Source organism: Gymnoscopelus braueri (assembly GCF_963280865.1).
Source record: "Gymnoscopelus braueri genome assembly, chromosome: 21".
Taxonomy (NCBI): Eukaryota; Metazoa; Chordata; class Actinopteri; order Myctophiformes; family Myctophidae; genus Gymnoscopelus; species Gymnoscopelus braueri.
In genome coordinates this window covers 28,423,578-28,437,171 of record NC_137623.1, presented here as the reverse complement: position 1 = coordinate 28,437,171, position 13,594 = coordinate 28,423,578, and the positions used below count along the sequence as shown (strand labels likewise).

The following is a 13,594-nucleotide window of genomic DNA, read 5'->3' as shown; positions in this document are numbered from 1 at the left end:
AAGAATCTCATCCAGGATGCTAATGGTTGGGGATCAGAGCGTTCCGAGCAACTCTGCCATGCAGCTATCTAACCTGACCCCATTCTACTAGCACAAAGTTGAGACAAACTTATGTGTACAAAAACGTCCCTTCAAATTCATCGAGGCGAGGCTTTGTCTATTATGCTTATTCAGACCGCACGCAATTTTGTCCTGCCACAGAATAGCTGGCATCACTCTTTTAATACCTTTTCAGGCACCATACAACTCCATCAATTGTGACACTTGGCTGCCATTTTGTTATTGTGACCACAGAGAATTCAGCACTTTTTTTTGGTGGGGGGGGAAACACCTGATTCATTCAGCATATGAATGGCGCAGGTTGGGGAGCAGTGGAAGCAGAAGTCTTATCCTCAAGGTGCAGCGACACGGCACAAAGGCCCCAATCTTCATGTCTCTCTGTGACATCCACAGGACCCATTGTCCCCTTTGGTAATTTCAGCAACATTCCTCTCTCTTTTTTAATCCTTTTCTCTCTCTTTTCCATCCTTTCCCCCTTTGCCAGATGGGGATAACAGATAAGGCCTGGCCCTTCGGAGGGTCACCTGACTAATGGCATTGTAAAAGGTTGGGGGTCAACTGTTGTTATCTGCACGGTGCTGTCACAGTCCCAGCAGGTGTGCAGCACAGATAGCAGCATCCTCGGTGCTTGGTGCCATCACGCTGCCATTATTTGCAAAGCATTCTGGGAGCCATGCCAGATTTGCGGGCCACAAGAGGAATAACTTTTACAGCGTGGTTTCACATGCAAGTGCAGTTGAAAAGACACGTCTGTGCATGCACACGTGCACCGCCGACAACTTGAGCCAGTTTAGCAACAGTTTATAGTGATGCGATCCATCTTGCTGTTTGTGGGTTATTTAATAATAGTAATATCCTCATTGCAGCACACACACTCATTTCTAATTCCTATGCATTAGGATATTGTGGTGCTTGGTCGATTTTCTCTGCAGACAGAAGTTAAAGGACTCTGTTCTCTCTCCAGTCTAGCTGTTTCTTGATATTGATTGACCACTGAGATTCTCTCATTGCCTTTTAGGGAGAAGGAGAGGCAGATGAAGCCTGAGGCGCTGTTTGCTGAGACCTGGCTGTTCTTTGGCTGTCGCCACAAAGACAGAGACTACCTTTTCAGGTAAGTTAGATTTATGTCCCTCTTGTGTGACAGAGTGGTGGTTGACACCAATGATTGATACACACGCACGCACACACACTCATGCACGTATGCACGCGTGCACGCACACACAAACACACACACGCACACCATGCACACCTTGGCAGTTCGGCCTATGGGATCTGTCGCCATGGTTACAGATTGGCAAGCTATGGGATGATCATCTCTAGCCGCTGGCCACACAGACTGAACGCCACAACACACAATACACTGCAAACTTATAAAGGACTTTCATTTAGGGCCCGTGTCCACACACACTGGGTTTTATGAGCGGGAGGGCGCTTTGGATATCATCTTCATAGCACCAGCATGCACATTGACACATGCAATGTTTGATTCCAGGTTGTGTTATTAGCACACATGGCTTAGCTCAAACAGCTTAAATATCAACTTCTCATCGTTGGCACCGTTGCGGGTGCCAACGATTGTGTTCGTAATTGTCTGTTCGTAAATGACCGCGTCGTCACACACACCTGTCACACCCCTTGGCTGGGGGCCCGCGACTACCTGCCTCACAAAAATTATATTTAGTTCATTTTAATGTGCCCATCCCAAGCTGATTTCCCACTGCATGGCTACTGAAAATAGTCACTCTTAACAACTCTCTCCCCCACACTGTCTGTCTCACCGGCTGTGCTCAATCATGACAGTGGCAGCCTCCTCTCCCAAAGTTTAACTAAGTATATACCGTCTACACAGCTCATAACTAAAAGTCTGCAAATACTTTGAGTGCATGCACATCCCCGGGTATGGACTAGTTAAACATATTAATCAACAAAAGAGGCATGCATTTTTTTTCTCCCCTTCCTAGTATCATTATAACAGAGGTATTAGCTAACCTGTGAGTATATCATTGGACTACTGAACAAAGATCAATTATTCTTAACTCATTCACTGCCAGACTTATTTCTGGCTGTGTTTGCCCACTGTCAGCAATTTCTGTTTTTTTAACCTTTCAACTGGTCACAGAAAATGTATAGTCATTATGATCGCTTGTCCGACCATTTATAAACACACACTGTATCGGTGTGCGTCGCCCGGAGAAAAAATATTCCAACCGCGACGGCCCCCTTGTCTTCTACAGCATGTGAATATACCATCTCTCGCCAAAAATGCACGCTTTTCTTCACAAAAAATGTTGATCCATTATTATCGCTCATCCGGTTGTTTGTAAATACACCCGGTATAAGTGTGCGTCGCCCAGATAAAAATCATTCCAACCGTGGCGGCGCCTTCTCTTGCAGCTGCGAGTTGAAAATACCATGTCTCGCGAAATGCAGGGGAAAAAAGCCAACTCAAGATACAGCTGTTTTCATGCAAAAGCTAAACAGGAAGTGGACGGAGGCGGAAATCTTCGGATGACGTTATTTCCGGATCCTTGTTGTGAGTAGAAACTGAAAGTGATAGAGAACAGCGCGATATTTTATAAAACCACTAAAAAAACAAAAGTCGTTATAAGTCGTCCTCGGCAGTGTGGGCGTTTGGACGATGTCTCGTCATAAGTTGTCCTGAGCAGTCAATGAGTTAATTCATCCTGGCTAAATGCTAATTGACCGGTGTACCCAGTCAATGGCAGACATGTAATCAGAAACTAAATCCTGTCACAGGATTAAACGGCATGCATGGATTAACATCTTTAATCACAGAGAAACAGATCACAGAGGTCCTTGTTTGTTCTCTCGTGTTTCCTCTATCTCCCCATTAACCCATGAAGACCTGAGGCCCATTCTAATGTCTTCTAAATCCTAACAGTTTTCTGTTGCTGTATCAGTGGTGCTCACACTTTTTCATGTCAAGAAAAATGATATGTATTTGGCCGCCGACCCCCATCTCAAAATATTTTGCAGGGACCCCAGAAGCAAAGATTTCGCTTTAAAACATGTATATATTCAAAGATGTGCACAAATTGTCAAGATTTTTCAAAAATAGCAGATCTACAGGCTCGCAGCACGGCACAAAGTGACGTGCTATGAGCTTGTAGATCTGCTATTTTTGAATAGCTAAAATCTAAAATGACACTGATGCTTTCGCGGTTTTAATGGGTTAAATCTCCAACTCGCAGCCAGGTAGCTCTGTGTTTGTTCCCAGCAGGGTTTTGTCGATAAGTGGGAATTTCTGATGCACAAACCCCCCTGGAGTGTTGACCAGTGTGATTACGTCCGTCTGTTGTACGTGTCAGTGAGGATGTGTTTTCACTTTGCATAGATGGGAATACAAAAAATATACACCTGCAGCAGGATAAAAAAGAAAAGAAAAAATCCCAGATTGCTTGCATCTCCGAGAGCAAAGAAATCAACCCTTGCCGCAAGCGTGGTATCCAATTAAAATGTGTTTAATTTAATATGGATAAGTACAGTGTATCTGGCTTTTGATGAAAAAAATATAAATTTATACGACAGAATGTGCGCCAGCAGCAGTACAATATACTTGTTGTGCACTCTGGAAACTACAAATGTCCAATTCTCTCTGTTGTGCTCACTCACACGTCCACACACCCGTCTAGTCTTGGCTCCGGGAATATTGCCACGGGCTGTTTGCTGTGTGATCACAGCAGGGTCTCAGACAGGTCTGGCTCTCGGAGCCCTGCGACTGTTGTGGTATATCAAAACCGATATTTAGAACCAATAACCATAGGTTAATTGAACAACCGAGAAGCAGTTTTAAAAAAAATCGAGGCGAAGGTTTGATATAATCGTGATATTTATTTGAAGTCATATCACCCAGCCCGACCAGAAAGTACAACCATAAGTCTAAATCATCACTGGTAGATATGACAGTCGGTGATGATTGAGAGGCAGATGGTGCCCCCAAACACTGCTGTCAGGTCCAGCCATGCTATTTCATCGATTCATTTTTACTTTCAAAAAGACTTCTTAATCACAGAAGTGAGAAATGGAGAACCCTAGTTAGTCTCACGTAGCAGATGGACTAATAACCAGGAGGGGTGATAGGCGTATGTTATCACAGAATTTGGTCAATGGGTTTGGTGAGCTTTTTATAATGACTACCCAGATAAATGTAAGTGTACCTGGTCAGTCTCCAATGGACACTGCGACTAAATGAAAGTGAGAGAACAAAGGCAACGACGGCACTAATTCCTTCCCTCTGTATTCATACCGTGGCCTTCATGTATTATTGAAAAATGACGAAGTCTAGAGATTACTGCAAAACAAGAGACTACCCTGGAAAAGATCTTCAATATAAATAAATATCACTTCACCTTTGATCATTGAGCTACAGCGTGTGTGTCTGCTAAGGTGTGTGTGTGCTCACCTATTTCTCTTGATCACTTGTTACTTACTTCGCTCATTCCTTCCTGCCTTCCTTCCTTCCCAATAACCATCCTGTTAAAAACAGAGACATTAGACTCCCAAGCACCCTAACAGGAAGCAAGGTTACAGCCAGCTCCAAGACTAGGAGAATGATTGATGTGCATAACAGTGACTGAACTTTTTGCCAAGCTTATGCCAAGATGAAATATTTTGTTCTTACCAAAGAAATCAGATGGGACATCTATAATAAATGATTGAAGCTATAATCTAGAAAAGCTACTTTTCTACCCCAGCTTTGAAGCCGGATCTCCTGCGCAAGTGCTGACATTTTTACCACTGAGCTAATAGAGCTTGCCTGCTTGCTCAGGGCAGAAATTGAAGGCAGTACCACTTGTGAAACCAGACACTGGATCTGTACTGCATGTCTCAGTAGAACAGCAGGTAGACCAAATACAACCACCCCAAATCGATTATATTGTATTAACATACTCTACCATACAGGTTGGATAAAATAACATTGTAATCACAAAAAAAGTTACATAGTGCACCTTTAATTTCTTTGAACTGCTTATATCATTTTAGAGTAGAAAATTGGCTGTAAACCAGGGAATGTCCCCATAATATGGGGTATAAGTAAGTAGCAAGCCTTGCAGAGCCCTGAGGCCCATAGGGCAGGAGCTTATCTCCTGTTTCTTAAGCGTTACCCCCAATCCAATCTTGCTGAGCGCAAAGCAGGGTCCCATTTTTGGAGTCTGTGGTATGACCCGGCCGGGGATCGAACCCCGACCTCCCAGTCTCAGGGTGGACACTAACCACAAGGCCACTGAGGTGGTCAATATGGGGAATAAGATTGTTCTAATTACGTTAATACATTTACCATTTACCAAGTTTATTACCATAATTATGACTATCTTCACTATTTGTTTACATTATCATGATAATCTTTACGCTACAATTTCCATTTAGGATATTTTGATTTAAAGTGGACATTCCTTTTTAACCCATTAAAACCGGGGAAGCATCTGTGTCATTTTAGATTTTTGCGTTGGCTATTCAAAAACAGCAGATGTACAAGCTCACTGCGAGCTATTTTTGAACATTTTTGAAGAATCTTGAAAGAGCTACTGGTTCAGAAGGCAATTGTAGAATCGACCTCGGGTGTTAACGGCAAGATGCCTCTCCGCATGCTCTCTTTTACCCCAGAGAGGAGCTTGAGGGCTTTGTGTCCAGCGGTACTCTGAGCCACCTCAGGGTGTGTTTCTCCAGAGACGCTCAGGAGGAGGATGAGACCACCACCGGCTCCCCACCAGGACCCAGATACGTCCAGCACAACCTGCTTCTTAACAGCCAACATGTCTCCAACATCCTGCTCAAACAGAACGGCTGCCTCTACGTTTGCGGGTGAGATGGACTTGGATGATGATGATGATGATGATGATGATTGTAGTGGTAGTTTTAAATGCTGTAGTACTGTGTCATATTTATACAAAACCGTATACTGCTGACGGTGCATTTTAACAACTTTAATAATTGTCATATATCCGAGTGCCGATATTTAAAAAAAATGTCACGGTGGAGGATTACAGAGACAAAAGTAAAAACTTTTCATACATCAACTTGAAAACTAAAGTGATTTGTGCACACAGGCCTTTTGCATGCGGATACAATTACATTTACGTGAAGAAGATTGTCACAGAACTTTCACAGAGTCGGTCCCTTATCTCATCACAGTCGTTATCGCCTTCCTCTTAGAGACTTCACAGTGTTATTTAGAATACTGCCAGATGTGTATAAAAAAAGCTTTCGCACACCTAGATTAAAACGGTTAAAAGCAGGTGCGTAGGCTAAAAGCAGCAGGCGACATCAATGAAGGAAGACACCTGCACACAGCCAGCATGCACGGTACAAGAGCACAGTTTTATTTATCAAAGCAACGTTTCGGTCAGGAGATAACAGCCTGTGCTGACAATCAATGGTTGATTGTCAGCACAAGCTGTTATCTCTTGATGTGATCACATGTCAATTCTGATTAGTTGTTCCATATCGGTTTGAATGTATTTAGTGATACTGTCTGCTTGTCTGTAACATGCCTGAAGAAGGTCTCTTCCGTGCAAGCTGGCAGTGTGCGGGTTTCTTCCTTCATCGATGTCGAAAACTACCAGATGAAAATGTAATTGATGTACTCCAGTGTTGTGACCACATGGGGCTTTATCAGGGCGTAAACATGTACTTGATGTACATAAAAAAACTAAAAAATCGGAGGGTATTAATTACGGTATGTTCTAGCCGAAAGGCGAGGGATCATGTTTTCGGTCCTGTGAGTCCGTCTGTCTGTTTGTCTGTCTGTGAAGAGCTTATCTCAGGTAATGCTGGACCAACCTGCTCGAGACTTTGCAATGCACACTCCCTGTAGGCTAAGGAAGAACCTCCACCCCAAATGTTTCAAATCGGCTTTATGGTGGCATTATAACAGGCCGCGTCACATTATTGCCCCTGGAATCCTTGGATCATGATGCAGCTCCCCATATAGGCCCATCCGATTTTTCGTATTCTATTCCTATCAAATTATGCGGGCCAAACTGGCCTGGTGGAGATCTGCACACTTTTCTAGCATGATTTGACTTGACTTTAGTTCATAACAGCCAGCAAATGGCACAAATCCTCTTAGGAATAGCATGTTGCATTTGAGGCAAATTAACAAGAAAAGACGGCAAGGAAACCAGCATGGTAGAAATGTTGAGAGGAGAACACCAAAGTCAGGTAGTCACTTATTAATCGCACTGAAAGCTCTGGAATGATGGCCCAGCAATATCTCTGCTCCGTCATACCAATGAGCAAACTAAATACGAAGAGAGCCTATACTGTCAGCTCACATACTGAGTGTACTAACTAGAATGTACAGAGAAACAGTCTTTCGACTGGATTTATATATATATTTTTTTTTACAATTATTTGCACTCTCACAAATGCTCCCAATTATGTTTCCAAACCAAAACGGTCATAATGTTGAGCTAAGTTTGTATCATCTGATTCACATTCTTTCCATTAACAGGGATGCCAAGAACATGGCCAAGGATGTGAATGACACTCTGATCGAGGTGATCAGAGCGGAACTCCAGCTTGACCAATTGGAAGCAATGAAGATTCTAGCAGGATTGAGAGAAGAGAAACGTTATCTCCAGGACATCTGGGGATAAAGATGGATGAGAACATTAATTGTGGGTATTGAAGCCCAGAGGTAGTTTACGCCACCTAAAAGTAACTAAACTGAAATGGATTGCAGCATGCTGGCCTGGGGATATCTGCTAACTACACCCATTTGGTCTGTGTTGTGTGTGAACAGAAATGACCTTGGCCAGGGCATTAGCGCTGTTAGATGTGGTGCAAGAGTACTTTTACTGTCGATGAGCCCCCGCTCCACCTTCTACTTACTGGAAAAGCTTTTACTTTCAGTCCATGTTGCAACACACTTGCATTTAGTTTTTCATTGTGGTTCATTGAACTTGGGGTTTTTGCAATTGTTTTATGGTGGATTAGAGGCAAGTTACTCAAATCAGCTTTTGCCTTAACTCCAAAGTTAGGTAGCAAAGTCACCATGTGATCATAAGAAAAGACCATTTGCTTCATTTATGCATGCTTAGTGAAATCGACGGGTCCCATTCATCGTCATCCAGTTGTACCATATCAAAAGCAAAAGAAATCCACCCTTAACCAAGATGATGATTATACCGCAGATGGAATTTCCCTTTATTTTTCATCACGGGTCAAAATTATGTATGATGGAAGGATCAAGTCAAAGGACATTTTTATAAATGAGGCTGCTGGTGATGAAAATAATTGGCCATGATTTATCATGACAATGCTCTATGCCAGGGGTTCTCAAAGTGGGGTCCGGGGACCCCAGGGGTCCTTGAGGGGGTTCCAGAGGGTCCCCAGCAAAATGAGTTAATATAGCATAAAAATTAGTTAAACCACTTAAATCCTATATATATAGTACATTGGCTATTTGAAAATGGCAGATCTACAAGCTCACTGTAGATCTGTCATTTTAGATTTTTTTTTAAATCTTGGAAAAAATGTCAACATCAACCTCAACCGACATCAGAAATATCGCAAACGGTTTGAAACAACTGTAACTGTAACTGTGCCTATTTTATTAAAACAATTAAAAAAAAATTCTGGGTACAGGAAGTTGTGATGCTTGGAACGTGGTTGCATTGGCTGTTGCTGGAACCGAAGTTATTCTTGACACCTCGAAGAGGTCAGAAGATAATGAGTTCTGATTGAGTAGGAGTGATAGATTTGTTGTTGTTGTTGTTGTAATTTGATTGCTCAAGGTGACTTTGGTCAGAAGATGGATGTGTCGTCTGCTAACTGAAGGCTCTCTGCTCTTCTTATGACAGATTTATCCTTAGTTGTGTGCCAGTATTGTGCATGAACATAGCCAATCTACAAGCTAACAATACATCACAGACGTCCCTGAGGGCCCTGGAGAGAAAGGATCCTCAGAAATAAATCCTCAAGGTACTTCTTTCACTCTTGTGTACGCACGGCGAGGAGAGAAAAACATGTTTTCAAGCTCCGTCCACCTGCGCTGCGGACGATGCGTCACTCGATAATGTTTTTGAGCCAGGTAAACAAAAATGGCCATGGAGAACAATCTGCACTGGCGAATAATTGGTTTAATGCAGTGTTGTCGAAAGTAGAGCTGTCCTTCTGTTTTTACACATGCACGTACGTACACACACACACGCACCCCTCACCGACTTCATCTTTTATTGTCCAGATGCTCCACCAAGACAGAGGAGCAGAGGACAAAATCACAATAATGAGAGAGAGTGTGCGTGCTCAGCGTAGTTGTTGTTACACTGTATAGGCCCACTTAGAGTAGACCACTTTGTTCGTGTCCTCTAGATAAATGAGAAAAACTAACTTGAGTGGCAAACAAATGGGGTGAGCTTTCATCAAATCTGGCCTCATCTTAAACTAAGTAGCAAGACCCTGGACCGTTATTAGTGTGAGTGAGCGAAAGAACGCCAGAGAGCATCAGTCTTGCATCCCCATCATCGCCCATATTTACATATCTAGCCTATTAACATGCTCTCGTCCCCACCTAAATAATGACCCCCACCTGAAGACAGATCCTGCTGTTTGCCTCCGTGTCCATTGGCCACCCAACACCACGGACTGATGAAGTTTTAAATTATGGCCTCATAATTAGAAAGGGTTCAAGGTGCCCTAATGTCCCACGGCGGAGGCCAAAAGACGGAGCTGAGCAGATAAATCAGCGAGTGCTGGAGGTCAGCGTGACCGTAGGATGGCGGCACCGCCGTGATGGATTTCCCTTGTTAGCGATTGCTTAAATGAAGCAGAAAGATGTGTGCTGAAGATAATGACGTGTCATTATGGAAGTGTTGAGTGAGCCCGCGTGGGGCAAACGCAGTTTGTTTCAATCAGGTTTTACAAGAGGCTTCCGGAAACACCTGGCAGCCATTCAGATTGTGGTTGCAGACGGTTAAAGCAGCGGTGACGACTGCAACTTTAAAGCTTCCACACACTCTTCAGCTTATCCGCTTGCGACTGGGAGAGCGCCTTAATTAGACTAGAGACGATGCCGTCTATACAGTTGGCTTAGCACTGCGGATTGACTCCAGTCCAAACAGGGCTGGTGTTCACAGATATAGTTATTTATGGATAAACTAGAATTCAAACGTTGGGGTTGTCCTGTATATGACATCTTTGGGGGTTGTGCTTCAACATTGAGGAATATTCCAAGATTCATCGAGCTTATTAACATAATTAGTTCTATTATACAGTATTTTATACAGTGTCTGTTTTGAACTTCTGGAGGCATGGGCTCCTACTGGGAGGCTTAAGTTTTCACTGAGTTTGAAAGTTGTTGCCCTGTGGAGGAGTCATCTCGAATTAGCGCACTTGGCAGAATGCTTTCCGTCTCTGTCTGAGCTCTCTGCTGGGCTTGGCCTCGCCCGTGTGTTTTTATCATTAAAAAGGAGGACATTCTCCCTCTGCCTTTGTTCTTCTCACCCTGATGATGTCAACTTCTGCCTGTCTCGATGTAGCAACTCAACCAGTCATGCTCACACTCGCCAAGAGCGGGAGCCGGGCCCAGATCCACCGCGGAGTGCCAGCTGTGCACTACAGCTTTAACTTTTAGGCATCTGTCGGGAGGGATGGAGAAAAAAAAAATCTATTTTTATGAAAAGTGATGTTGAGACGCCTCTGTTCAGTTTCCTATTCTCATGGCGGTGTACGGCGTACTGTTTATTGACGGAGCAGGAGAGATATCCCTGCTTCCGATTCAGCAAGGCAAACATTTGCTGTAATTGATGCAGGCAGATGGAGGTATAGAATTTAATTGGGAAGCCGTGTTCTTCCTGAGGTTTTTTAACCCATTCAATCCGTGTCATTTTCGATGTTTTTGCTATAACCATTATTTTGTACTTTGGGCTATTCAAGAATAGCAGATATACAAGCTCATAGTGCGGCACCGAATATTTGTGCAAATCTTTGAATATATATGTATTTTTAAAGCGAAACCTTTTAAGTGAAAATCTTTGCTTCTGGGGATTCTACAAATGTCTTCTAAATCCGAACAGTTTAAAACAAAAAAAACTTATGTTCTCAAAATATTTTGTTCCAGGGACCCCCACCAGAAGCAAAGATTTGAGTTAAAAATGTATACGTTGCTGTCCGGCAGAAACCAGCTAACTCCATTTTGACGCTTTTGCTTTTTCTTTCATAAATCAGGGCCATTGAACACCCTTTACATCTGTGTGTTGGTAAAAAAATATTGAACCAATGAAAAGCATTAAAAAGGTTTTGCTGACTCCAGGCTCCACCTCCTTTTGACCTCCAACGTCATTGTGAGCTTGGAGGTCCATTCAGCTGTTCTTATCAATGATGAACAAAACCTCCTAACTCCACTTTGTTTTCATTTCCTGAAAAATGAACATTTTGGTGGTTTCTGCCGGACAGCAGAGATATATTATATTCAAAGATGTGCACACATTTTCACGATGCTTTAAAAAAAAATAGCAGATCTACAAGCTCATAGTGCAGCACCGAGATGAGCTTGTATATCCACCCGCCAAAGAAATCTAAAGTGACACAGATGCGTTCCCGGATTGAATGGGTTAAAGGAATATATCCCGTTCAATTCGACAGGCCGCGGATGACATACTGTAAATGAGCATGACAATTTAAGTATTAAATATCATATGATATAATCATGCATTTTATATGAGTTTGCGCCTGAGGGCGCAGTTACTGTAACAGTTGTGTGTGTGTGTGTGTGTGTGTGTGTGTGTGTGTGCATGCATAGGGAATAGTATAAAGAAGAGAGAAATGGAAGCTGTAGTCTGTCCTCAGGAGTACGCCCTGTTCATCACGAAGGCTCCTTACTCATCATAATGTCTGGATGATGCTTCACCGTGGACCCTCACTCATTCCTCATTAGTCACAGGTTAAAACCCCGGTACATGTTGTACGAGTGTTTTAAAAACTTCTCACGGCGGATGAATACTCGTAGGATTTATAGCCCTCTGGAGTCCTGACAGCCATAATGGCTTATGCAAATTGGTGAGATGGGCCTATTGGGCAGGAAAGGATGAATGTACGATAAAAGATTGATGAGGGATGGGGAAGCACCGTGTGAAATGATAGCTTGTGTGTGTCAAATGCGTGCTGTGAGACGACTGTCTCGGGCCATGGAACCTTGATCAACACTTCAATGACTTAAGGTGTTGTTTTTAACCCTGTAAAGCTCAAATATAAGGGGGGGAAAAGTGCAAATCGTTTTTTCACCTTTCAGATGTTGCCGGCCTCAGATGAAGAAATTCATTTTTTTGTTGTTGTTTGAGTTCATGGCCACCGGCCAATCCACCGGCCATTCAATGGAATTGCGATGATAAAGTGCAGGGATCCATTGACCACGTAGATGTTGTCTTAAAAAAAACATCAACAGATATATTTTTGGAATACCTACTGTAAAAGAGATGTTGTAATTTAAGGGGGCCTTACATGGATGCGGATGTATTGCAAATTAACTTGAAGAACCACAAGTTGTCTCACTCTTTATTAAGTAGCAACAGTTGACTGCCCTAATCTGTCCCCAGCCAACATAAGTCGCCTGGCAGAGTCCCAGGGAGTGAGTGACTCATCAACACTGGCTTATGCCCGCTGTATACTTGGTCGTTTGCTGGTGTCGCAGGCTTGTAGATCGGCTACTGCAGTGGTTCTCAAAGTGGGGTCCGGGGACCCCCAGGGGTCCTTGAGGGGGTTCCAGGGGGTCCCCAGCCATATGATTGATAGTTAGGAATTAGGAACCAATTGGACCCTTATGGTTCTGTAACTCAGAGAGTGAACAAATGGAACCAAATGGCCCTGTTAGGGTCCATTTGGTTCCATTTGTACACTTAAATTAACACGGATGATACTACAGTGATTGGGGTCTGAGAGATCAAAATGGTATCAAATGGGGGTCCATGGCCAAATGCATATCAAACTGGGGGTCCTTGAAATTAAAATGGTTGAGAATCACTGCTATAGCTGTAAAAATCTTCACTTATATGGGGGTCCCTGGCACATCTTTTCAAACGGGGGTCCGCGGTTATGTTGTTGTTGTGTGTCAATTTGGGCCTCCTTTACATAAAAAAGTTTGAGAACCAGTGGGCTACTCTTATGTTCGTTGCTCGACACTGTCATACAACAAAGCATTAGAGTGTCCAGCCTTCGTCTCTCCATGACACTGGCAGAGGGATGGTGAGGAGGCCGTAGTAAGGCAGAAACTTTGTTTACTAATAAATAAGAGCAGAGGAAAGCAGTCCCCCATCATCCCAGAAGAAAGTAAGATGAGCAGTGAAGTTACGTAGGTGTGGTGAGGATAGAATGGTGAAAAACAAAATAAGTGATCAAAGAGTCAAACAGAAGTGACTGGCGGAATTTATCATTGTTTACTGTGCAGCATGAGGTGAACTTGGGTGATTCACAACCGCTCCTGACCCTTGTTGAGATTTCACTCCTGCAGGGATAGACTATAATCACACACACACACACACTCACACACACACACACACACACACACACACACACA

At 43.2% G+C, this 13,594-nt stretch overlaps 1 protein-coding gene across 2 annotated transcripts in view; it reads left to right on the top strand.

The window, feature by feature from the left end:
• The window catches only part of mtrr (5-methyltetrahydrofolate-homocysteine methyltransferase reductase), a 37,414-nt gene extending 28,791 nt beyond the window's left edge, over positions 1-8,623 (top strand). For both annotated transcript variants that reach the window (XM_080417175.1, XM_080417174.1), the window contains exons 13-15: positions 1,079-1,171; positions 5,686-5,883; positions 7,535-8,623. In XM_080417175.1, the coding sequence (XP_080273301.1) occupies positions 1,079-1,171; positions 5,686-5,883; positions 7,535-7,679 (436 nt within the window). In that variant the 3' untranslated portion in view covers positions 7,680-8,623. The remainder of the gene's footprint in view (positions 1-1,078; positions 1,172-5,685; positions 5,884-7,534) is intronic.
• The last annotated feature ends 4,971 nt before the right edge of the window (positions 8,624-13,594 follow it).